At 41.7% G+C, this 23,243-nt stretch overlaps 1 protein-coding gene across 3 annotated transcripts in view; it reads right to left on the bottom strand.

Moving 5' to 3' along the window:
• Positions 1 to 23,243, bottom strand: part of rad54l2 (RAD54 like 2) — a 123,433-nt gene that overhangs the window by 46,149 nt on the left and 54,041 nt on the right. For 2 of the 3 annotated variants that reach the window (XM_080184363.1, XM_080184355.1), the window contains exons 3-5: positions 6,258 to 6,429; positions 2,075 to 2,208; positions 51 to 95 (exon numbers count right to left, since the gene is read on the bottom strand). In XM_080184363.1, the coding sequence (XP_080040489.1) occupies positions 51 to 95; positions 2,075 to 2,208; positions 6,258 to 6,429 (351 nt within the window). Of the gene's footprint in view, positions 1 to 50; positions 96 to 2,074; positions 2,209 to 6,257; positions 6,430 to 15,874; positions 16,068 to 23,243 lie in introns of those variants that run through there. The other variant, XM_080184368.1, reaches the window with a different exon arrangement.

The following is a 23,243-nucleotide window of genomic DNA, read 5'->3' as shown; positions in this document are numbered from 1 at the left end:
TTAAAGCAGTAGTACTTGTAAAATATTTTCAGATCAACATATTCACTTACCTTCACTCCAGACTGGCTCTTTTTTTAAAGATTGAGTATTGGATTCTAAGGGTAGTAGAAAAACAGGTTTTAGAAATAATCGTGATCTAAGGTCACTTGCTTAAGACAAGTTGGACCAAGGCAGTCATGGTTGGACAGCTTTTTAAATTATCATGATCACTGTCCAATCTTTTCATGACTCACTACAGCCTATTTCTGTAACCTCACTGTAATCTACATTTCTTCCTTCTGGTTTCTTGTGCATCACCAATTCCTTTCACCCTCCACTGATGCCCGTACTGTCAGTTGTGTATTCCGAGCTCTGGAATTATCTCCCTAAACCCCTCTTGCAGCTTCCTCCTTAAAACCCAATCTTTTGTCCAAGCTTCTGATCAGCTGAGCTAATAACTCTAAGGCTCAGTACGAATTTTTCTCTGTTAACACTCCCATGAGACACATGCTTTATTGACGCAAGTTGTTCTTGCTGCTGTCCAAACTAATATGCATCCATTTGAGGTAAAAAGTTTAAAAACATTATATATGGGGAACTTAGGCAATAATTTTGCTAAGAAATATTTACATTCTGGTCAAGCGTGCTTCTGTTAGGGAGCCTCAATGAGAAGCATGAATTGGAGAGTCAAGTCTGAAGGCCACCTTGGCAAAGCTGCGGCATTCTCAATATTTCAGGCATCAAGATATCCTGGATCTCAGATGTGCCAAAATAAGATGTGCTGATTGCCACTACAGCTTTTCTAAAACTTGTGCTGGTTGTTTGTTTGGAGTATAGTCTTGTGAAATTACCTCAATGTCCCTTATCGGCTTGATGACTTTTAGCTGAAGGCCTATTTGCTAACAAGCACCATTTCCGAAAATGCAAATTTATGCCAGGCTTGAGGTTCATTCCTGACCTGATTGGTTGCATTTTCCTTTCTTTCCTCAAAGTAATTTTCATGACTAAATCATTTAAGGAGTATCACAGCATCAAACTAGTGCAAAAGAGGCCCTTTAGCCCACTGAGTCTGCACCAACACATGAGAACTACCTAACTTCTTCCTACCTAATCTAATTTATCAGCACTTGGCCCACAGCCCTGAATATTATGATGTGCCAAGTGCTTATCCAGATACTTTTTTAAAGGATGTGAGGCAACCTGCCATCACTACCCTCCCAGGCAGTAGAATTCCAGACAGTCACCATGTCTGGGTAAAAACATTTTCCCTCACATTTCCCCCTAAACTTTCTGTCCCTCACCTTGACCATGTCTTCTGGTGACTGACCCTTCAACTAAGGAGAACAGTTGCTCCAAATCCAGTCTGTCCATGCCCCTCAATCAGGTCATCCCCTCAGTCATCTCTGCTCCAATGAAAACAACCCAAGTCTATCCAACTTCTCTTCAAAAGTTAAATGATCCATCCCAGGCAACATCCTGGTGAATCTCCAGGATGTTGCCTGGGGTGGAACATTTAACTTATGAAGTGTAATGAGTCCTTCCTATAATATGGCAACCAGACTGCACTGAGTACTCCAGCTATGGCCTCACCAAAGTTCTATACAACTCCAAGATGTTACACACAACTTCCCTGCTTTTGTATTCAATGCCTTTTTCACTACTCCACGCCCTCCACCTTCAGAAGCCTATGGAAAAACATGGCTATCCACGAGATGAACATTTGAAATGGCATTGCATACAAGGCTATAAACCACGTGCTTCAAAATGGGATGAGATTGTTACTTAATAGCCGGCAGACATGATGAGCTAAGGGTCCCTTTCTTCACTGTAAAACTCTGACTCTATAACATTAGTCTTTTGCAGGCATTAACCACACACAACTCACCTGTCTGGATTTCCCTTCCCTAATTTCTGTAAATGTATAAGACTGACATGGAAATCCCAAAATTAAAGTCATTGTTAGTTAACCACAGTTTAGAGCTCTTCTGTTTGACACAAGCAAATGCAAGTGATGCTAGGGAAACACACGTAAATGATCAATAAAGGCTGCAGTCAGCACAAGAGGCTTGCCTGTTGGCCACTGTCCCACTCTCACCTTGTAGAAGTTCAAATGGTAACGTGGGTAATACAAATTCCTTCCTTTGTTGCTCTAGACGTTTGAGACGCTCTAATTCCTCCTGCTGTGCTGCTTTGGTTCCAGCCTCAAGTTGGTCCTCCCGTAGTAGCTTTCTGAAAAACAAAAAAAAATTTAATGGATTCAGACTAAAAAAAGCCCACAATTTAAAACAGTTAAATACAACACTCTCTTGTACAAGTGCATGGTGCTTACAGAATGAAACACATGTCAACACAAATTCCCAATTTATAACTTCCTGATCTCGTTTTACAAACAGGAAGAAATAAAAAGATAATCAGTTAAAATCTTAGCATCCAGTTGCAAAGCAGCAGGGCGATCACTAGACTTATTTTTTGCATTGGTACAAATTATTAGCTGAGTCCCATTCATTTCTCTATTATCATTTATTATGACTGACATTAAGGACACCAAGTTGATCTCCATATTTCATTGCATCATTGGTATTTTGCACTTCTCCTCCAGAGAAAACAATACAAAGCATTCATTTAACAAGTCAGTCTTTGATGGACATTCCCCTTAGCCACTCCCTTGCTCAATACATTTATAAATACTTCTGCTGTTAATTTTAATATTCCCGGCAAAGTTTTTTCATATTCCTTTTAGCATTTAAGTAGCAAGTGCATACTTTGTTGCTTGTTCTACTTCTTAAAATCAGCTTGGTTTTCATTTTGTCTTACATTGTGTAAGTCTTGTCTTTTGGTTTGATACTGCCTGACCTCATTTGCTAGCCACATTTGCTTAACTACATAGTGGAACTGTTGCCTTTTAGGGTAACATACTAGTTTTGTGACTGATAGAATACTGTAATGAAGGGTCATCCAAACTTGAAACATTGGGTCTATTCTCTCTCTACAGATGCTGTCAGGCCTGCTAAGATTTTCCAGTATTTTCTGTTCTTGTTTCAGATTCCAGCACCTGCAGTATTTTGCTTTTATCCTATTGTATTTTTTGCACTGTTTACAAGTTTACCCATCATAATTCAGCCTAGCTGATTGCAATTAGTTCATATCACTTTGAAGCTTGCCTTACTTAGATATAAAAAGTTTGCTATGTGATTTACCCTTCTCTACTGCAATTGCAAAATTGTTGTTATATTGTTAAGTAATTAGGTTCAAGCTCCAGTCTGAGGGAGTGGTGTTAGAAAACATTATTTGCCCTCCAGTGTTCAGTCCACATTTCTTAGCAGTCTATTAGCTCCAGCGATCACTTCAAGGTTCCCCTCCAAATCACAACTTCAGTACACATCATCATTCCTTCACTGTTGCTAAGTCAGACGCCTGAAACTCTCTCCACTTAATATTACAGGTTGTGCTTCAACATCCAGACTGCCAGAGACAATGGCACGAGTTGCAAGGGAACACCACCACCTTCAGGCTCCCTTCCAAGTCATACAGCTTCCTCACTTAGAACTATATTGCTGTTCCTTCACTATCGCTGCATCAAAATCCTGGAACTCCCTTTCTAACGGTACTATGGATGTACCTGCACCACATGAACTGTAGTGGTTCAAGATGGCTCACCACTTTTTTTTATGGTAATTAGGGAAGAACAATAAATGCTGACCTAGCCACCGATGTCCACATCCTATAAAATACAAAAGGCTCCAAGAGTAGGCCAACGCCACTTTATCTACAGTAATTAGGAATGGGTAGTAAATATCGGTCTTGCCACCAAGTCATATTGCAAATTGTCTTAAGCCTACTGTCCTCGCTATTTTAGTGCTGCAAGCCTAAGCCTACCATTGTCTCTATTTTAGTGTTGCAAGCCTACATGATTAAGTTGACACCAGGCTTGGAAATCCAGAATTTTGACATAGATTTTTAAAATGTGTTCAAACACGGATGAACACCTTTCCTCTTCCTCCCAGTCTGACAACATAGTTTGAGTATTAGATTCATTTTTTAATGAATCATTTAGCCTAACATTTTATTCCTGTAGCTTTAATAATGTCTTCCATGTATATCTTTTGTTAAGCGTTTTCATTAGTCCAAACCAATTCTACTATGTGCATTATCTGCCATGCTTTTAAAAGGCACTTAAATGCAGTCTGTTTCTCATTGTTTGATCACTCCACAGGTCACCAGGCTGTGATATTAGGTAATTGGGATTGCAGCTGCGCCAGATTTGGCACCTTTTAAAATTCAGAACCCTTTGCCTGTTTTGATCCAATACAACTTGGCAAAGTTGAAATATTTGAGTGCTGGAAGCATCAAGTTGTATGGTCAACATTACTGCAAATGCAGTCCCCCATTTAAACTGGAGCTTGCATATTTTCCCTTCGTTTTGAATGTGTGCACCCCTCAGATCTGAGCATCATAGACTTGCTGGAACCTGTTTGAATTGTAGTTCACCAAAGATAATTCAGTTGTGAAAATAATTAAGGGGAGGGGTGAAAATTATTAAGGGGAGGGGTGAAAATTACAGTCAAACCTGACCTATCCCTCAATCAATTGCCACACAATGCTCTTTCCACCAGTGATCATTGATTACTGATCAGCAGTGGGAACCCTGGGTGGCCTTCCAGGGTCCTTAAGGTTCCTGAAGTTAACACTTTTTCCTCCCCTTCCCCATCTCTCACAACCATTCCAGTTTGTTCCAGGATACAGTTTTTTTCCACATATTACTCCCTATTATCTTACTCATACGTGGGTAGCTGAGGCCAATTGTAAAATCCTTACTCTTACTATGGCAGTGATTAGACCATTCGGTGGGAATCAACCAATGGGCATGTGGTCCATAAGGCTCAGTCATATCCTGCCTTTATTGGCTAAGCCAAGAGATAGTTCAGCTGAATGTTGCAAATAATGGAGGTGTTCAGGTGTCAAAATGCACAACTGTACCCTCTACCTTGAATCAGTTGAGCTTGGAGGCAGTAAGAAAGGCACTATGGCGAGCACTCAGCAGGGCACTTCAACAGGCTATAAGCAAGGCATCACAAGTGCTTTGACAGCCTCAGGATGGTTAGGAAGCAAAGTAAATCAGTCCACATTTCTGCCCGTTATCACTATCCAGGTGACTGAAATGCACACAAGTGTGAATTTTGGGAGAGAATATAATTCAGCCCTTTGGCAAAGTATTATGGTAGTACACATCATTCAGACTCTGAAAATGGCCTTTTGTGTATAGAATTATTGACTAATCGTGATGACAGCCTTGCATTAACTTTCAGTTGACATCTTCTGTAATTTCATGAGTTTTATTTTGTTTGTGGTCAGGTTCTGAATCAGCTTCCTTTGACATTGCACATGTTTCCATGTGATCGTTAATAGCTATTCACTGAAAAATATTGAAATACTGATTTTAACAGGATTGCTATATGGATGCAAACTTGAGGGCAACTTGCTTCACAATCCTAGAGTTCAACTGGTTGTAAAGCAAGGGAAACTTATTTTTCTTGCTGTTAAGTTAAAGTAGTGAGTAACTGAGCCAAATAGCTGGGAATGTTGCAGCTTCAACAGTGTTCTAGTACTGAGTTAGCTAATCGCATCAGGAGAAACAGGAAGGGAGAGCGAGGTAATGTTAAGAGCCAAAGTTAATACCAACGTCATTTCTAATGCAAGAAAAAATATACTTCTTGGAATAAAACAGCCATGAGACCTTGGTAGGGATCTAAGCAGCAACAGTGCAGGCACAAAACAGGTTAGGCTGTCACCAATATTGATAATGGATCATTATAATCTTGCCACAATCTTTTATTTCTGCTTTGGCGTTCATGGAAGCAAGGGATACTTACCATCAAGTGCAACATTCAGATAAATTTTCCTTCTATACTTCAAGTAAATGGGTAATGTACACCCCATTCTATGGAAATCTTGCACAATGTTCTGTATCAGTGCACTTCCTAAGAAACCTTTAAAATTAACAACTGAATACTGATGATTGGGCATTGATTATGTTTTCATTTTCAAGTTGCTTAGCATCCTCTGAATTGGCCCTTCCCACAGGCTAAACAGCTCTCCTTTGGTACCAACACGTGCTTTACAGCAGAACAAGGCAATCATATCGGATTGTTCAGCTGGCTTCAGACAGCTCTGTGATCACACAAAACAGAAATCTGCATCAGTATCCATGTACACAATGCAGAATCACTGCCTGCTCTTTCTCAGATCCTAAGAGATTAAACTGGAAGAACTTTATGTACCGGATGTTTCTCCTCATGTGGACAGGCTTCGTTGACCTCTGCTTCTTGCCATTTTCTGAGCAAGCCTGCTTCCTTTCATTCTGTGATGAGGTAGTTGAAGTGGAACATTTCCATCCCCTCGCATCAGGCTGTGGAGAATGCTCAGAACTGACAGGGGTGCGCTCAGAGTCATCTGAAAGAAAGAATGGGAACAGGAGTTGAAATGTGTTAGTTTGGGCTCTCTCCCAACACTCCCACTTGTATTCACATCAACAAGCTTGCAGGGGAAGGTTTGGACCTTCTATAAATGAATCATAAGTACTTCTGTAGTATGAACTAAAGTAACAATTAGCCTTGACTTAAGTACAGAACATCAGTTGCACTCTTCTGATCATGCTGCTAAGTAGAAAAGCCCCACTGACCTTTACACTGCTTTCTGAAATTAAAATAACAAATGATTTGGAAGTTTTAAAAGCCTGCCACATTTTGGGATTTTGTGAGCATTTTCCACAAGGGAACAGGAGTGTCTCTTTTAAAGTGACACTTTTCAAAGTAAAATATATTTTCACAAGTGTAAAGAGCAAGTACCTCAATGAAAGGTAGTTAATGTGCTGATGGGAGTTGCTTTCTCCAAAGATGGTAAACAATAAGCAACTAGTTAGCTTATCTTGATAAGTTATAAAGACCTTATACCCAATGTATTGGGAAATATCTGGTCTTTGATGCTGAGCTGGCTTTCTTTTTTGAATATAAAGTGAAGGAAAATGGCAAAAACGTAGATCCAACAATGGTTGCAAACGCAGTCAGGAATTTATTTTAAAAAAAGAAACAAAAACTGCAAGAGTACGGTTTGGCCAGGCTCTGAAGAAAATTTCCAAGCTTAAGAAGTTGAACAAAAGTTACTCTAATGTGTGAAAGGATGGTGTCATTATTTCACAACAAGTTATACTAGGTGAATGAAATGACTTTGATCAGAACTGCTGCTCAGTATGTACATACACTGTCAAAAAAAATGAATGATTTGTAACTGGCTTTATTTACTAGGTGTTTTCTTAGTTTACAATGAGATTGAAGCACACATACAAAAGTTACTGGTTTAGATCAGTGGTTCCCAACCTGTTATATGTCATGGCACATCTTGATGCTGAAAGATCTTGAGGTATACCTCTATTTTCTCTTACCTTGTTCCCTTATTGGGAACCTCGCCCCGTCCTTTTGCCTGTTTTTTTAGAAAAACTCTCCCTACCTTCTCACATCTCCAAGGATTTTCCCATCCTTTGGGTTTTTACTTTTCATGTGGGTGCATGAGACCTTTGTCTTCAGCTCCAAATCCCATTGATCATGCGCATGGGCCTGATCAACAACAAAAAATCTAAGCCTCGCATAAGTGGCTCTTTCCCAGCCGACACATGCACGGGTGGCCCAAGATTCGGTGCCACAGGTAACGACATGGAAGAAAGGAAGTACTTGCATTTCCTTGGTTTCTTTTATGACCTTATGGAACTTCAAAATGCTTTACAACCAATTAAATGCTTTTGAAGTGTAGTCGCTGTGTTGGAATTAAGAAAACGTGGCAACAAATTTGCATGTAGCAAGCTCCCACAAACAGCAATGTAATAATGACCAGATAACCATTACCATGAAACCAGGATACGGGATAAATGTTGCCCAGGACACTGTAGAAAATTTCCGTACTCTTCTTTGTCACAGTGTCACTGTGTCCTCTGCTAATGCAAAATGGCCATGCAAGCTGGCTGCTGACACCCATCTGTGTGTGTACAGTAGTTATGCATACAAAGAAATTCACCGATGTGTACAAATCAATTTACCTAGCACGTTGACAACTCATTTTGCTTTGACTTGGTTATTCCAGTATGCTCTTAGTTTGTGGATTTGATGGATCCTACACATCACTTAATCATACAGTATTTTATGAGGAAAGACAGGAACAATCCAGAATCATTACCAAACACCAATGCTTCAACTCACTTTAATGATTTCTGTGGCTAAGTGTTCAGTGATCTAAAAGCTTCAGTCAAGGCAGGGAAGAAAACTGTTGAAATGTTGTACTGAGCTCACTAATTCTAGTGGTTTAGTGCAAGGGCAGAATCCCATCTTAAAATGTCTGTATATTCTGTCACATTCTCAAATTTCTTCAGTTTGAGGATCAATGAATTATTGACATTGTAGAACTAAATATAATTTTGCAAAGAACTGACATATGCTGAACACTGCCCCCTATAAAAGTGGTAGCTGCATATAAAAGTACATGTACATGGCATTGGTAGCAAACACCTTCACCTTTAATATCTCAGTAGCACTTCCTCAGCACTGCACTGGAATATCAGTTTTGATTATGTGGTCAAATCTCTGGACTGAATTTTGAACCATTAACTCAAAAATTAGATTATCCCTCACTGAGTCACAGCTGAAAATTAAACTGAAGTTCAAGTGAAAATGTAAAACACTGATCTGGTTTTCTGATTCAGATACCAACACCACCTGCAGATTGTTCCCAATACATTGCTTTTTTAATGTCAGTTAACACTTTTCTTACAAAATAATGAATGCAAACATAACAACCTACTCATCCTAGTGCCACTGGTATATCTTTAAAGCTGTTTTGTATCTGAATGATACAGCACAGGAGGAGGCCATTAGCCCAGGGTGGTAGCCCTTTGATTTACCCAAAACGTCAAATTCGCGTAAAAACTGGTGTAAATGCCACTATTTTTTTCAGCTGGGGTTTCAAAATGAATCCCACACACTGAGCACTGCAGACTGCATTAGCATGAATCATGCTAAAAACCAGTGGGTAAGGCCTATTCCCATTGGAGAGGCTGGCAGCAGAGCGCTGAGGAGGCAACTGTGCACACACAGATATCACGGATGCACAGTAGCCCTGCATTGCTGGACTCCCGACTGCTGGTCAGCTCCACGACCCCACAATACTGTCTGACCGAGCCCCCCGACCCAATCACTGACCTTCCAAAGATGTCCAGCCAGCCTCAACAATCCCTCCCCTGAATGATCACTTCCCGAGGCCCCACCTTCTAGGCACTGTTCAATGTTTGGTGGGCAGTGCTGAGGTGCCCCCTGGGCATTGCTACATTGCCCTTTGGCTAGTGCTAGAGGGCCAGGCTGGCACTGCCAAGGGGCACCTCCTCTCACCCCAACTCTCTGGGGGAGGCTCAACGCCCCCACATCACTCCAGCGGGGTTGGGCCACCAGTTCCTTGCAAGTGGGAAGCTACAGTAAACCCTGCTAGAGTGAAATGCCTGGCTTTTGGGGGATGGGGGACGAGCTAATTGGATGTTAAATAAATTTAAATTCTAATTTGCATACATTATTCAGCTCTGTACCAGAGCTGATGGTGCTGGAAATCTGGAGACTCAGAGTCCATGGCGCCCAGCGGGAAGCCCACTTAAATGACCTCCACAGTGCAGCAGGCTGGGAGACTCACCCCCTAGTTTAGCAGGAAACTATAGTAAACAAGATCACACTCACTGTAACAAAAATAATTGCCACCTTTTGTTTTTTATAAATCACCCTAAATTTTGAACCAAAGATCCTTCTGTCAGTCAAAACAGCTCAGTTTATCAATCCATTCAAGATTTTGAACACCTCCATTTAATTTCCTCTTCACCTTCCCTGAGTTTAAGGGGAAAAGCCTCAGTTTCTCCAGTCGCTCCATGTAACAGAAGTCCTTCATCCTTGGTACCATTCTAGTAAAGCTCCAACATTTTCTCCAAGACTTTGATACCCTTCCTCAAGTGTGTCCTAAACAGAATTAAACAATGTTCTAGTTGAAGTTTAACTAAACACAGCTTAATTAGTGCAAGCTCCTTGCTACTGTACTTCATCTTCCTCTATTAATAAAATCCAAATCACAAAGGAGTTTATTTAAAACCTTTTTACATTTGTTCTACCAATTTCAAGGATTTGTGCACATATAATTCAGGCATCTGTGTTCCTATACCCCTTTAAGATTTTACCAACTGACATTGATGCATTTTGATAGGAAGAATGAAGAAAGACAACGTTACTGTCGAGTGTCTGCACATTCAACTAGCAAATGTCTTCCTAAAGTCTGTTACTTGCTCCTCATTGTTTACTATACCTTTAAGTTACATATCACCTGCAAAATTTATCATCCCTAGTCTACCCAAGTCTTTGAGGGTAATGAAGTTGATATGTGGTATACGTGGACTTCCAAAGAACCTGTGATAAAATGCCACATAAAAGGTATATCAGTACAGAATCCCATGGAATAAAAGGGATAGTGGCAGCATGGATACAAAATTAGCCGAGCGATAGAAAGCAGTAATGATGAAGGTGGCTGTTTTTGCAGGCTGGAAGATAACAGTATACGGTACGATGAAGTTCCCCAGGGGTTAGTATCAGGAACAGAGCTTTTCTTGATCGACATTAATGATCATGACTTGTGGAGACAAAAATTCCAAAACTTCAAGTATTGTGAACTGAGAGGAGGAAAGTAATAGACTTCATGAGGACATAGACTGGTGGAATGTGTAGACACATGGCAGATTAAATTTACTGCAGAGATGTGAAAGGTGATACATTTTTGTAGGAAGAATAAGAGGCAATATGAAATAGAGTACAATTCTAAAAGAACTGAAGAAGCAGACACACTTAGGAGGGGGGTTATCTGCATAAATATAGGTTGATATAATGGTCAATAATGCATATGGGATCCTGGGCTTTATCAGTAGAGGCATGGAGGGCACAGAGTATAAAAATGATGAAATGCTGATGCACCATCACTGGTACAGTCTCAACTGGAGCAATGTGTCTAAGCCTGAGCATTACACTGTAAGGAGGATATGAAGGCACTGGGGGAAGGATAAACATTGATGGGGTTGTTTACAGGCTTGAGAGACTTCAGTTACGTGGAGAGTGACAAAGCTGGAACTGTTCTCTTTAGAGGAGAGAAGATTGAAGGAGATCTGATCAAGCTGTTCAAAAACCATAAGGAACCTGGGCAACAGTGGATAGAAACACATCATTCCCATTGACGGATGTGTCATGAAACAGCCACCAAAGAAATAGCAGCAACAGGCCTGTCAAGCCTGCCCCACCATTCAATATAATCCATGCCAAAGTCAACTCCTTTTCATTCCTATTTCCCCATAGCCCTCTATTCCTCAATCCATCAAATATTTATGCACTCCACTTTGAATACTTCTAATGATCCAGCCTCCACCACGCTTTAGGGCAGAGAATTCCAGAGAATCACCACCCTCTGTGAGAAGAAATGTCTACGCACCTCAGTTATAAATGACCGGCCTTTATCTTGTAGCTATACACCCTTGCTCAAGACTCTTCCACTAGTAAAAATATCTCACCTTGTACCCTGTCCAGCAGCATCAGAATCTTATGTTTGAATAAGGTCATCCTTCATTCTTCTAAACTCCCAAGGAATACAGACCCAGGCTATTTACTCTTTCAATTGGACAAGCTACTCATCCCAGGAATTAGCCTGGTGAATCTCCTTTGGACTGCTCCAATGTTACTAGATTTTTTTTTTAGGTAAAAGGACCAAAACAGTATGCAATATTTCAGGTGAGGCCTCACCAACGCTTTCTACAATTGCAACAAAACCACCCATTTTTAAACTCCAACCCCTTTGCAGTAAAGGCCAAAATGCTGTTTGTTTTCTTTACTACTCATTGGACCTGCTTGCCAGCTTTTTGTGATTCAGGCACTAAAACCCCTATTTCCCTCTGTACTTCGCTAACCTGCGGTTTCTCTCCATTTGGATAATAATCTGCCTTTTCATTCTTCCTACTAAAGTGCATGACCTCACACTTCCCAACATTGAATTCCATTCACCTGGTTTTCGCTCAGTCACCCAATCTATCTATATCCCGTTGTAGAATCGCAATATCAACATCACATGCCTTTCTTCCTACCTCTGTAACACTGACAAATTTGGAAACCATGTAATTCGTAAATAATGCAGGCCAAGAACTGATCCCTGCAGTACTCCACTAGATCTATTCCAATACTCTTGTTCTCTATGTGATAGCCAGCTTTCAATCCATGCCAATACATTTCCTCCAATTCCATGGGCTTTTACTTTATGCACCAGCCTCTAATGTGGCAACTTGTCAAATGTCTTTTGGAAATCTAAATACACTGCACTTACAGGTTGCCAGGATGAAAAACTTTTTTTTAATGAAGCCGGTGATTAGGATCTGCAATGCAATGCCTGACAGGGATGGCATAGTGGCACAGTGATTAGTATTGCTGCCTCAGTGCCAGAGACCCGAGTTTGATTCCTGACTTGGGTTACTATCTCTGTGGAGTTTACACATTCTCCTCGTGTCTGCATGGGTTTCCCCCAGGTGTTCCGGTTCCTCCCACAGACCAAAGATGTGTGGGTTAGGTTGATTGGCCATGCTAAATTGATCATAGTGTCAGGGGATTGACACATAATTGTGTGGGGTGACTGGAATAGGGCCTGGGTGGGATTGTGATCAGTGCAGACTCAGGCTAAATGGCCTCTTTCTGCACATTAGGGATTCTATGAGTGGCCACTTTAGGTGCTGTAACCATTCGAATTGGCAATAAATAATGTCAGGGCAGCAGTTTACAAACTTTTCTTTGTGGAAGACCCCTGAAAATTTTGACCAATCTCAATTTCCTTTCCGAACATCCAAAAGATATCAACTACTTTAAGGGCAAAATCTGGTGTCTTAGCAAGATTTTTTGTATTGGTGTACAGCAAGAAGTATTGATGCTAGCAAACAAAAATCAAGATATTTGAGTCCAGACAGAAACGACGTTTCCATTTTCTCTGTGGAATGCTAATCTGGAGGTGGCAGTGAAAAGTGATCGCTTGAAGTCCTTTCAGAAGGTGCTGGACACATTTTCGTAGAACAAAGTGAACACAGCAGAGGATAGTTAGGACTCTGGGTTAATAATGGGCTTGCAGCCTCCTATTGTTTTGCCTGAGCATCTCTGAAGGGACAGAGAAGCATTTTTGTCAGAAGACTCCTAAATTGGTCTGTGTATTAAAGAGTTACGGGGTGATCTAATTAAATAAATTGATAAGGTAGGCAAATCTATTCGCTCTAGTGAGGATTGCAGAACGAACGTGAATTAATTTTAAAATTACACTTTGGCCATTTGGGACAGTTTGGCCAGTCCATGTCGGGAAGCACATCCTCACACAAAAGAGAGTGGAAATTTGAAAGTCTTCCCAAAAACAGTTGAGGCTAGAGGCAAATTAAAAATTTAAAAACTGAGATTGATAGATTTTTGTTAACCAAGGATATTAAGGATTAGAGAACCGAGATCAGTAGAGTTAAAACGTACGTCAGCCAATGATCAAATTAAAGGGAAAAACAGGCTTGGGGGACAGACTAGTTTACTCTTGATCCTAGGATTGGATGTATTTTTACCTCTCCCACAGAGAGTAAGATAGATGAGCCAAAGAATATATAAATAGGCCTATTAGCCTCTTCTTTAAAACATTGTCCAGGGTGTCGAAATTTGCTGATGACACCAAGATTGGGGGAAAGGCAAATTGTGCGGAGGGTGTGGAGAGTCTGCAGAAGGATCTAGATAGGCTGGGCGAATGGGCCAGGAAATGGCAAATGGAATTTAATGTTGGCAAGTGTGAGGTGGTCCACTTTGGTAGGAAGAATGGTAGGAAGGATTATTACTTACGTGGCGAAAAACTGCAGCAGGCGACGGTGCAGAGGGACCTCGGGGTCCTTGTGCATGAGTCGCAAAAACCCAGCTTGCAGGTGCAGCAGGTGGTCAGGAAGGCGAATGGGATGCTGGCCTTCATAGCGAGGGGGATTGAATATAAAAGTAGGGAGGTCTTGCTGCAGCTGTATAGGGCATTGGTGAGGCCGCAGCTGGAGTACTGTGTGCAGTTTTGGGCGCCGCACCTGCGCAAGGATATTTTGGCCCTGGAGGGAGTGCAGAGGAGGTTTACTAGACTGATACCGGAGTTGAGGGGATTGAGCTATGAGGAGAGGCTGAATAAACTAGGCTTGTACTCGTTAGAGTTTAGAAGAATGAGGGGAGATCTCATTGAGACGTATAAGATGATGAATGGGATGGATAGGATAGAGGTGGAGAGACTCTTCCCGCTCAAAAAAGACAGTAGGACTAGGGGGCACAGCCTCAAGATAAAGGGGAGGCGGTTTAGAACGGAGTTGAGGAGGAACTTCTTCACTCAAAGGGTGGTGAATCTCTGGAATTCTCTGCCCGTTGAAGTGGTGGAGGCTGCCTCGCTAAATATTTTTAAGAAGCGGGTTGATGGGTTCTTGATAAGAGAGGGGATTAAGGGTTATGGAGAGAGGGCGGGAAAGTGGAACTGAGCCACGACAGATCAGCCATGATCTTATTGAATGGCGGGGCAGGCTCGAAGGGCTAGATGGCCTACCCCTGCTCCTATTTCTTATGTTCTTATGTTCTTATAATTTCAATATATTAGAGGTTCACAGCAACTCCCACTGTAATCATTAGTTCTGCTATTTGTCTCTAATGTATTAGAGGACACAGGAGAGATGGCAGGTCTTAGAGATGGCAATTGTAAGAAACAAGTGTTTTAAAGGATATGTCACAGAAGAGCACTTCACAAAGCTCATAATTTCTAGAAAAATTGCAAAGGCCTGAGTGGTTAAGTTCAGACCAGGGGTGTGCCAAGATAAAAGTTACAAACAAATGTTTCTTGCACAAAAGATTGAACTCCCTATGGCTCAGAAACAAGCAACACATTATGTAAGACAGCAACTTGCAGTGAGTCAGAAGAACATGGGTTCAAATTTTACCCCATGAGATTTGCACACAATGCAGATTGACACTTCTGTGCTGTACTAAAGGAGTGCCGCATTGTAGGAAGTGCAATCTTTCAGACCAGATGTTGAGCCCGTTTTACATGATCATTATTTCAAAGAAAAGCACAGCACTATACAGAGTGTTCTGAGCCATACTTATTCCCTCAACTATTAAAACAGATTATCTGGTTATTTATTTCACTGCTGTTTGTGGAATCTTACTGTGAGCAGATTAATGTAGGCACATGCTGCAACCAAACAGTGACTAGGCTTCAAAAACTACTTCATTAGCTCTAAAATACTTTGCGGTATTTCAAGGATGAGAGTGACATTTTACACCCTTTAACATAATAAAGTGTTTGAAATGCTGGTATCTTAAGCATTCTGAGAAGCTACTTTCAGAGGTTCTAAATGTTTCTTCAGTTCAGCAACAACTGAACAGAGAAGGATGGAGACCAGCAAGAAAAGGTGCAGAAAAGGAGCTAATCCAGAAGTCAGGAAACATGCCAAATGTTTAGTACCATCACATCAAAGGAAAATCCTCCAGAAAGTCGGAATGTTTCATCTGAAAGTCATTAAGTAGTCCTAGGAAAGCAATCTAAAAAATACAGGGTTTGACTTTTTAGTTTCGATTTCAAGTGAACACATCCAGCTATTAACAAGTTACATAACTGTTACTCAGCAAAAATCAAACAACTGCGTGTGGGCAAAGGGTAAAAGTTCATCGTATAAATTACTCCTGGTTTAGCCTCATTTTAAATACCACTATTCAAGCGAATTCCCTGGTCTCCAGCACTGAGACACTAAAAAAATGTTACTTACTTGTTAAATGCTGGGTGTTATCTCGCAGTAACATACTGCTTGATTTGTAAGCCAAGTCCATGCTGCTCACAGGTGCCAGCTGCTTTGATTCGCCCTCAACAGGTAACTGGGCTGATCATTACCCAGTACCAGTGGCTAAATTTCCATTAAAGTGCTAACTGAAATACAGTAAGAGATCTCAGCACAGTGCAACCCCAGCCACTCAAACCCAAAAGCTGCAATTAATTCAAGCAAGCAGCAACAGCAGGACTGAACAAAGAGCCTTACATAACAATTCAGACTCAGCCAGGGCTCTACCAAAGGGATTCCATACATACGACATGCACAACAAACTATCTTGCAGCTGAATTATTTTCCTTCAATTTCCAAACATGCACTTACAACCACTTAGAGATGAGACATTAAACTAAGACCCAGGCCCCATCTGTCTCCCTCAGGTAAATTAGTCAAAAGCATTATTCAGAAGGGGAGCTCTTCACAGGGTATTTTTAAACAATCATTTCATTAACGTTGCAAAACCAAATTATATGCTCATTACCACATTACAGGTGAGAATGCCAAGTTTGTGGGAACTTGCTGCAAACAATTTAGTTACTACATGCCCTTCATCACAAAGCAATTACACTTCAAAAGTACTTCAGCTGAAAAGCTCTTTGGGACATCCTAAAGTGATGAAAATCACTTATATAAAGGCATAGAAACACCAAGTCACCAGATAGCAGGGTTGATACTTGAAAGACTCGAAAGGTGTTTTTAAAGGAAAAAAAATTCAAGGAATCAATGGCTCCCTTGATGGCTCAGTGGATGAAAGGTAAAAGATGCGACTTCGGAGAGTCGGTGCAGATTCAATTGTCCAAATGGCCGCCTGCACTGTAGGGATTCTGTAGAACCTAAGTAGTGCTGTATCATAGGATTAGATCTTCAGATGACGATGAACTAGTTGATCTCTATTTAAGTGAAGCTCTACGATTGACTTCAGCAACAACCACCCAGGATTGCCATCTATTAACCAGTATTGTATGTCAATAGTGACTGCATTAGGCTTAAGTCGCCTTCACAACTGAACAGCTTGCAGGAACTCTCATACATGAGGCAACATGGTAGTCATGATGTGGAGATGCCAGCGTTGGACTGGGGTAAATACAGTAAGAAGTCTCACAACATCAGGTTAAAAGTCCAACAGGTTTATTTGGTAGTAAACACCACTAACTTTTGGAACGCTGCTCCTTCGTCAGGTGAGTGGGGGGTTCTGACAAATTTACTGGAGTTCTATGAGGATGTGTCTAGGGCGGTGGATAGAGGAGAGCCGGTGGATGTGGTCTTTCTTGATTTTCAGAAGGCGTTTGACAAGGTACCTCACAAGAGGTTATTGCAGAAGGTAAGGGGGCATGGAGTTGGGGGTAGGGTGTTAGCGTGGATAGAGGATTGGTTGTCAAATAGGAGGCAGAGAGTGGGGGTCAATGGGTGCTATTCGGATTGGCGGATGGTGACTAGTGGAGTGCCCCAGGGGTCAGTGCTGGGGCCTCAGCTATTTACCACTTATATAGATGATCTGGAGGAGGGAACCGAGTGTAGGGTGTCGAAATTTGCTGATGACACCAAAATTGGTGGAAAGGCAAATTGTGCGGAGGATGGTGAGAGTCTACTGAAGGATCTAGATAGGCTGGGCCAGGAAATGGCAGATGGAATTTAATGTTGGCAAGTGCGAGGTGGTCCACTTTGGTAGGAATAATGGTAGGAAGGATTATTACTTACGTGGAGAAAAACTGCAGCAGGCAACGGTGCAGAGGGACCTCGGGGTCCTTGTGCATGAGTCGCAAAAACCCAGCTTTGCAGGTGGTCAGGAAGGCGAATGGGATGCTGGCCTTCATCGCAAGGGGGATTGAATATAAAAGTAGGGAGGTCTTGCTGCAGCTGTATAGGGCATTGGTGAGGCCGCAGCTGGAGTATTGTGTGCAGTTTTGGGCGCTGTACTTATGCAAAGATATTTTGGCCTTGGAGGGAGTGCAGAGGAGGTTTACTAGGCTGATGCCGGAGTTGAGGGGGTTGAGCTAGGAGGAGAGGCTGAATAAATTAGGCTTGTACTCGTTAGAGTTTAGAAGAATGAGGGGAGATCTCATTGAGACGTATAAGATGATGAATGGGATGGATAGGATATAGGTGGAGAGACTCTTCCCGCTCAGAAAGGATAGTAGGACTAGGGGGCACAGCCTCAAGATAAAGGGGGGGGCGGTTTAGAACGGAGTTGAGGAGGAACTTCTTCACTCAAAGGGTGGTGAATCTCTGGAATTCTCTGCCCGTTGAAGTGGTGGAGGCTGCCTCACTAAATATTTTTAAGACGCGGGTTGATGGGTTTTTGATAAGAGAGGGGATTAAGGGTTATGGGGAGAGGGCAGGAATGTGGAACTGAGCCAAGACAGATCAGCCATGATCTTATTGAATGGCAGGGCAGGCTTAAAGGGCTAGTTGGCCTACTCCTGCTCCTATTTCTTATGTTCTTATGATCACAAATAAGGCATATAAAGGCACACCCAATTTACAAGGTACTGATTAAAATGCGAGTCTTTATAGCTAATCAAGTCTTAAAGGTGCAGACAACGTGAGTGGAGATAGCATTAAGCACAGGTTAAAGAGATGTGCGTTGTCTCCAGACAGGACAGTGAGTGAGATGTTGCAAGTTCAGGCAAGTCATGGGGGTTATAGACAGTGTGACATGAACCCAAGATCCTGTTTGAGGCTGTCCTCACATGTGCGGAACGTGGTTATCAGTTTCTGCTCAGCAACTCTGCGCTGTCGTATGTCGTGAAGGGCATTCTTTTCTGCAGCGTATCCACGCTAAACACGTTAAAGAAGCCATCCCCTACAGATAAGCCCTCCATATACACAGGACCTGAACTTGCAACATCTCACTTACTATCCTGTCTGGAGATAATACACATCTCTTTAACCTATGCTTAATGCTATCTCCACTCACATTGTCTGCACCTTTAAGACTTGATTAGCTGATTAGCTGTAAAGACGCGCATTCTAATCAGTTTTCTGTAAACTGCGTGTGCCTTTATATGCCTTGTTTGTGATCAGAACTCCCCACTCACCTGATGAAGGAACAACGTTCTGAAAGCTAGTGGCATTTATTACCAAATAAACCTGTTGGACTTTAACTTGGTGCTGAGAGACTTCTTATTGCAGCATGGTAGCACAGTGATTAGCACTGCTGCTTCACTGTGCCAGGGACCTGGGTTTGATTCCTGGCTTGGGTCTCTGTCTGCGTGGAGTTTGCACATTTTCTCCGTGTTTGCACGGGTTTCCTCCGAGTGCTCTGGTTTCCTCCCACATTCTGAAAGGTGTGCTGGTTAGGTGCACTAACCACCAGCAAGCACCGGGCCATTTCAGAGTAATTTCATTGCAGTGTTGACGTAAGCCTTATTTGTGACTAATAAAGAACTTAAATAATAAATAAACAAAGTACAGTCAGCTGAGTCAGGTTCTAGAGTGAGTCTAGATCTACAGCATAGCAACTTTTCACCTTCAGCTGAGGATGGAGAGAAACCTGGAGGAAAAAGCAAATTCTGTGAACAAACATCATACAATTTGGAGCAGTACAGTGGCACAGTAGTTAGCACTGGTGCCTCACAGCTCCAGGGACCCAAGTTCGATTCCTAACTTGGGTCACTGTCACTGCAGAGTTTGCACATTCTCCTCATGTCTGTGGGGGTTTCCCGGTTTATTCCAACAGTCCAAAAGATGTGCAGGTTAGAGGGACTAGCGTGGTAAATATACGGGGTGATGGGGATGGGGCCAGTTGGAATTGTTGTCGCTGCAGATTTAATGCGCTGAATGGCTTACTTCTGCACTGGAGTGTTTCTACGAAGCTAAAATCTGCAGCAGATGTGGCCTAAATGTGGTCCTCAAGGCAATATTTTCCCTAGGGTTTGACTGAGAGAGTGGTCAGTGCTCATTTATCTTTCTTCAGTGATCTCCACCAGTTCTGAGTCCAATTCACTGAATTCAAAATTCTCATATGTATTAATGAATCCCTTCTCTGCCTTACCCCACTATACCTGCACATCATTCTTCAAGTGCCAGCACATGCCCTCTGCTCATCTGGCACTGATCTTCCTTGCATCTCTCCGCCTACCATTCATTACATAATATTCATCCCATCTGGGTCTTACCTCCCTCCTCCATCTCAGCTTCAAAAATCTCTTGACTACCTATTTAAAGGTACTTTTAGACACCTTGCCTTATTTAAATCCTAAGTGCCTGAATTACTCCTTCAACCTTTTCTGCTCTCTCTCCGTATAAGGCTCCTTGAAACTGGCTTCTGAGAAGGTCATCCAAAATCTCATGTGGCTCAGTTTTACATTTTGTTCATTAATGCTCCTGTGAAGCACTTTAGGACGTTTTGCTACATTAAAGATGCTACACAAAAAAAAAGGTTACAGACACAGCCACCAATGGCAAGGCTAAGGCAGCCTCGGATGCAGAACAGACCTAAATCGATGATTCTTAGGCAATGTTTGCTCTGAGCTGTGCGGCTGTGTAGCCACCCAAGAATTCCGAAGCAGGTAAAGAACAAAGAGGCCCTCTAAGTTACCACACATGCACAACCATACCAAAAGGAATTCAAAGGCCTCTAACTTTAATTTAATACACCACCTGCACAACAAGAAATTCAAGAGAAATTTGCTTGGAGGTTCTGGAGGATTCTAGAGGTGACAGAAACTTGTATAAACTAACATCCTGCAAGTGCATGGGAACAATGCAAGAGAGCCGTTTGCTTAAAACATTTTGCTGTCTTCTATAATCATGCTGAAGGTAAACTCGGGCAAGTCGGTGGATGCATAGGTATGAAGGTACGTTTGTGACTTAAACTTGGTGATGAGATAGATTCAGAGTTGTTGCATTGAAATTCCTCTTCCAATTCTAATACAAATCTATGTCAATCATTGCAGGCTACTTCCAAGACTACAGGAATCAAGCAATACAGCAGCTAAATTGGGCAGCAAGAATGCATTGCATGCAGTTCTTCAAAATCATTTAAAGCTACGGAATCTGCTTCTGGTGGAGCTTTAAAGATGAACAAAAGTCTGATACAATCAGAAAAGCACATCACTTAAATTTTTCTTTCATGTACCTTCTCCCCCTCTCCCCTACTAAACAGAACCAAGTACCATAGTTTGACACAGGTTGGCATCAACCGGCTTCCTGGTCTCTCAATAAATGTTGCTCATCATAAGATGGTTCTGGGAAAATTCACCTGGCCAAATTTCTTTCCTGGCTGTGGAAATGAAGTTTACAATTCTCACTTCTATAAACCAGTAGGCATTGCAAACATTTGTCGTCATGCATTTGCACACTCTAAAACAACATTTATACTACACAGTGCTATTATAGACTGAGAAGAGTGCTGGGCACCACTGACAGCCGTAGAAGTGAGAAATGACAGTTTTATATTGCTACCTAGACAGACTTTTCCCAAGTTACTGCCAGAGATTTCATAGTCACCAATGCAGATTCTGAGTATACCCAGTCATTTTAGAGTCTGGATCCAAACAGGGTTTTTAAAAAATTGGTTATTTTTCCCAGAACATTTTTACAAAATGTTCAACTTCAGCCCTGCCTGATTGAATAAAATGAGTGCCTTTGTAGTTGGTACCCAGTATTTGAAATGCTCTGGAAGGCTGAGAGAATTCTTATTCACACAAGTGACTCAGTGTTTGACATGCAATCTGAAACCCTGGCACCCCCAAATACATTTGCCCTTCCTTTTGGAGATGTCTGCTGTTTCAAAATAGAATCTGCAGTGCAGACTAACAATACCTGGATGACACTAACTGATGGGCTGAGCCAACTGACCAATCATCAGAACTGAAAGTCACATATCCTACTCCTGGTCGCCAAACCTTCTGATGGATTGAGATAGTTAAGGAAAGTTATTTTTTGCTCTGCAGGCAAGGATCTGTGCCTCAGAACAACTACCATTTCTTGTTTCATAACACTCAGCATTAACCATTTTTTAAAAAAAAGATGGGAATGACAGAAAAATGATACTCTATACTGTACAAGCTGGAAGGGAAAGTTACAGAGCATGACAGTTCATGGAGCACAATTCCCCAGCCACACTCTTTACATATATCTAACAAGAATATACTAAGTTGCAGGGCAGGGGGCCACTACTTTATTCAGCAGAAACTTCCAGAAGCTTTGAGATTCTGAGTTACTTTGTGGCAACTTTTAAGAATCATTTCTGTAGTTTCTTACTTGAGAAATGTGTACTAAATTGTGGCAATAGGCTGTGCTGAATCATCTTATCCTGTTGCTTCAAATAGCGTACTGTATCTCGATGTTACACAAGTGACAGCATGCCACTGACAGAAGTTAGATGGAAAAGTCCTCAAGCATTATACACAACCCAGAAGGAGACAGGCTTTCCAGGTATGTGATGCTTTGTTAATATACAACCATGGATTTATGTTCTGCCTGTGCCATAATACCTTAAAACAAGCAAGGATCTTATTCTTTATTGATATCTCTTTTTATTTTCTCTTATGAATTCACTGCGTTTATTTCTATGCTTCCACCAGAGTCACATTCCTTTGGCTTTGTTCTTGCCCTCTCCTTTTGCTTACTTACTACTTTACTCATTACCAGTGCATACACTGTGCAACAACTGGATAATCTAGATTTATTCACTCACTTTAACAGACATAAACCTGGGCATGGAATGTTGGTAATCATGACAAAGAGATTGAAGTGAGAGAAAAAGTTACAAATTGAAGCGAAGCTCATCAATGACGCATTAAATTGGCTTAAAAATCAATAGTAAAAAGTCTGACAACACCAGGTTTTAGTCCAACCGATTTATTTGATAATAGACTCACAAGCTTTCGGGGTTAGTCCCTTCATCAGGTGAATGGAGAGTTCTGGCCTCAGACAGAGCATATAAAGCACAGACAGTTTACAGATTACTGATTAGAATGCGAATCCTTACACCTAACCTGCTGTTCAAGACCTGACGTGGCTGACAATGTGAGTGGAAGGAGCACTTCCCCCGCCCTAAAGACAAGTAGCCGCACCCACACCTCCCAGCTCTGTACCGTCACCCAAACCTTATTACAGAAACATGTTCACAGGCTGACCAGGATAGGGTGCTCAACATTCCAGGAGATACAATGTTCCAAGAGAACAGGCGAAAAAGGGGAAAGGAGGTGGGATAGCGTTGTTAATCGGGGGAGGTTTCAGAGCAGTGCTGAGCTGTGATGTAAAGGCACTGGATAGTGATGTAGAATTGGTTTGGGTTGAAAGCATGAATAGCAAGGGAAGGAAAACAAGAATGAGAGTAGTCTATAGACTCCCAAAACATGAT

This window comes from Carcharhinus amblyrhynchos, chromosome 3, assembly GCF_965287045.1.
Source record: "Carcharhinus amblyrhynchos chromosome 3, sCarAmb.v2.hapA, whole genome shotgun sequence".
Lineage (NCBI taxonomy): Eukaryota > Metazoa > Chordata > Chondrichthyes > Carcharhiniformes > Carcharhinidae > Carcharhinus > Carcharhinus amblyrhynchos.
Note: the sequence above shows the minus strand (reverse complement) of the source record. Positions and strands in the feature narration are given on the sequence as shown.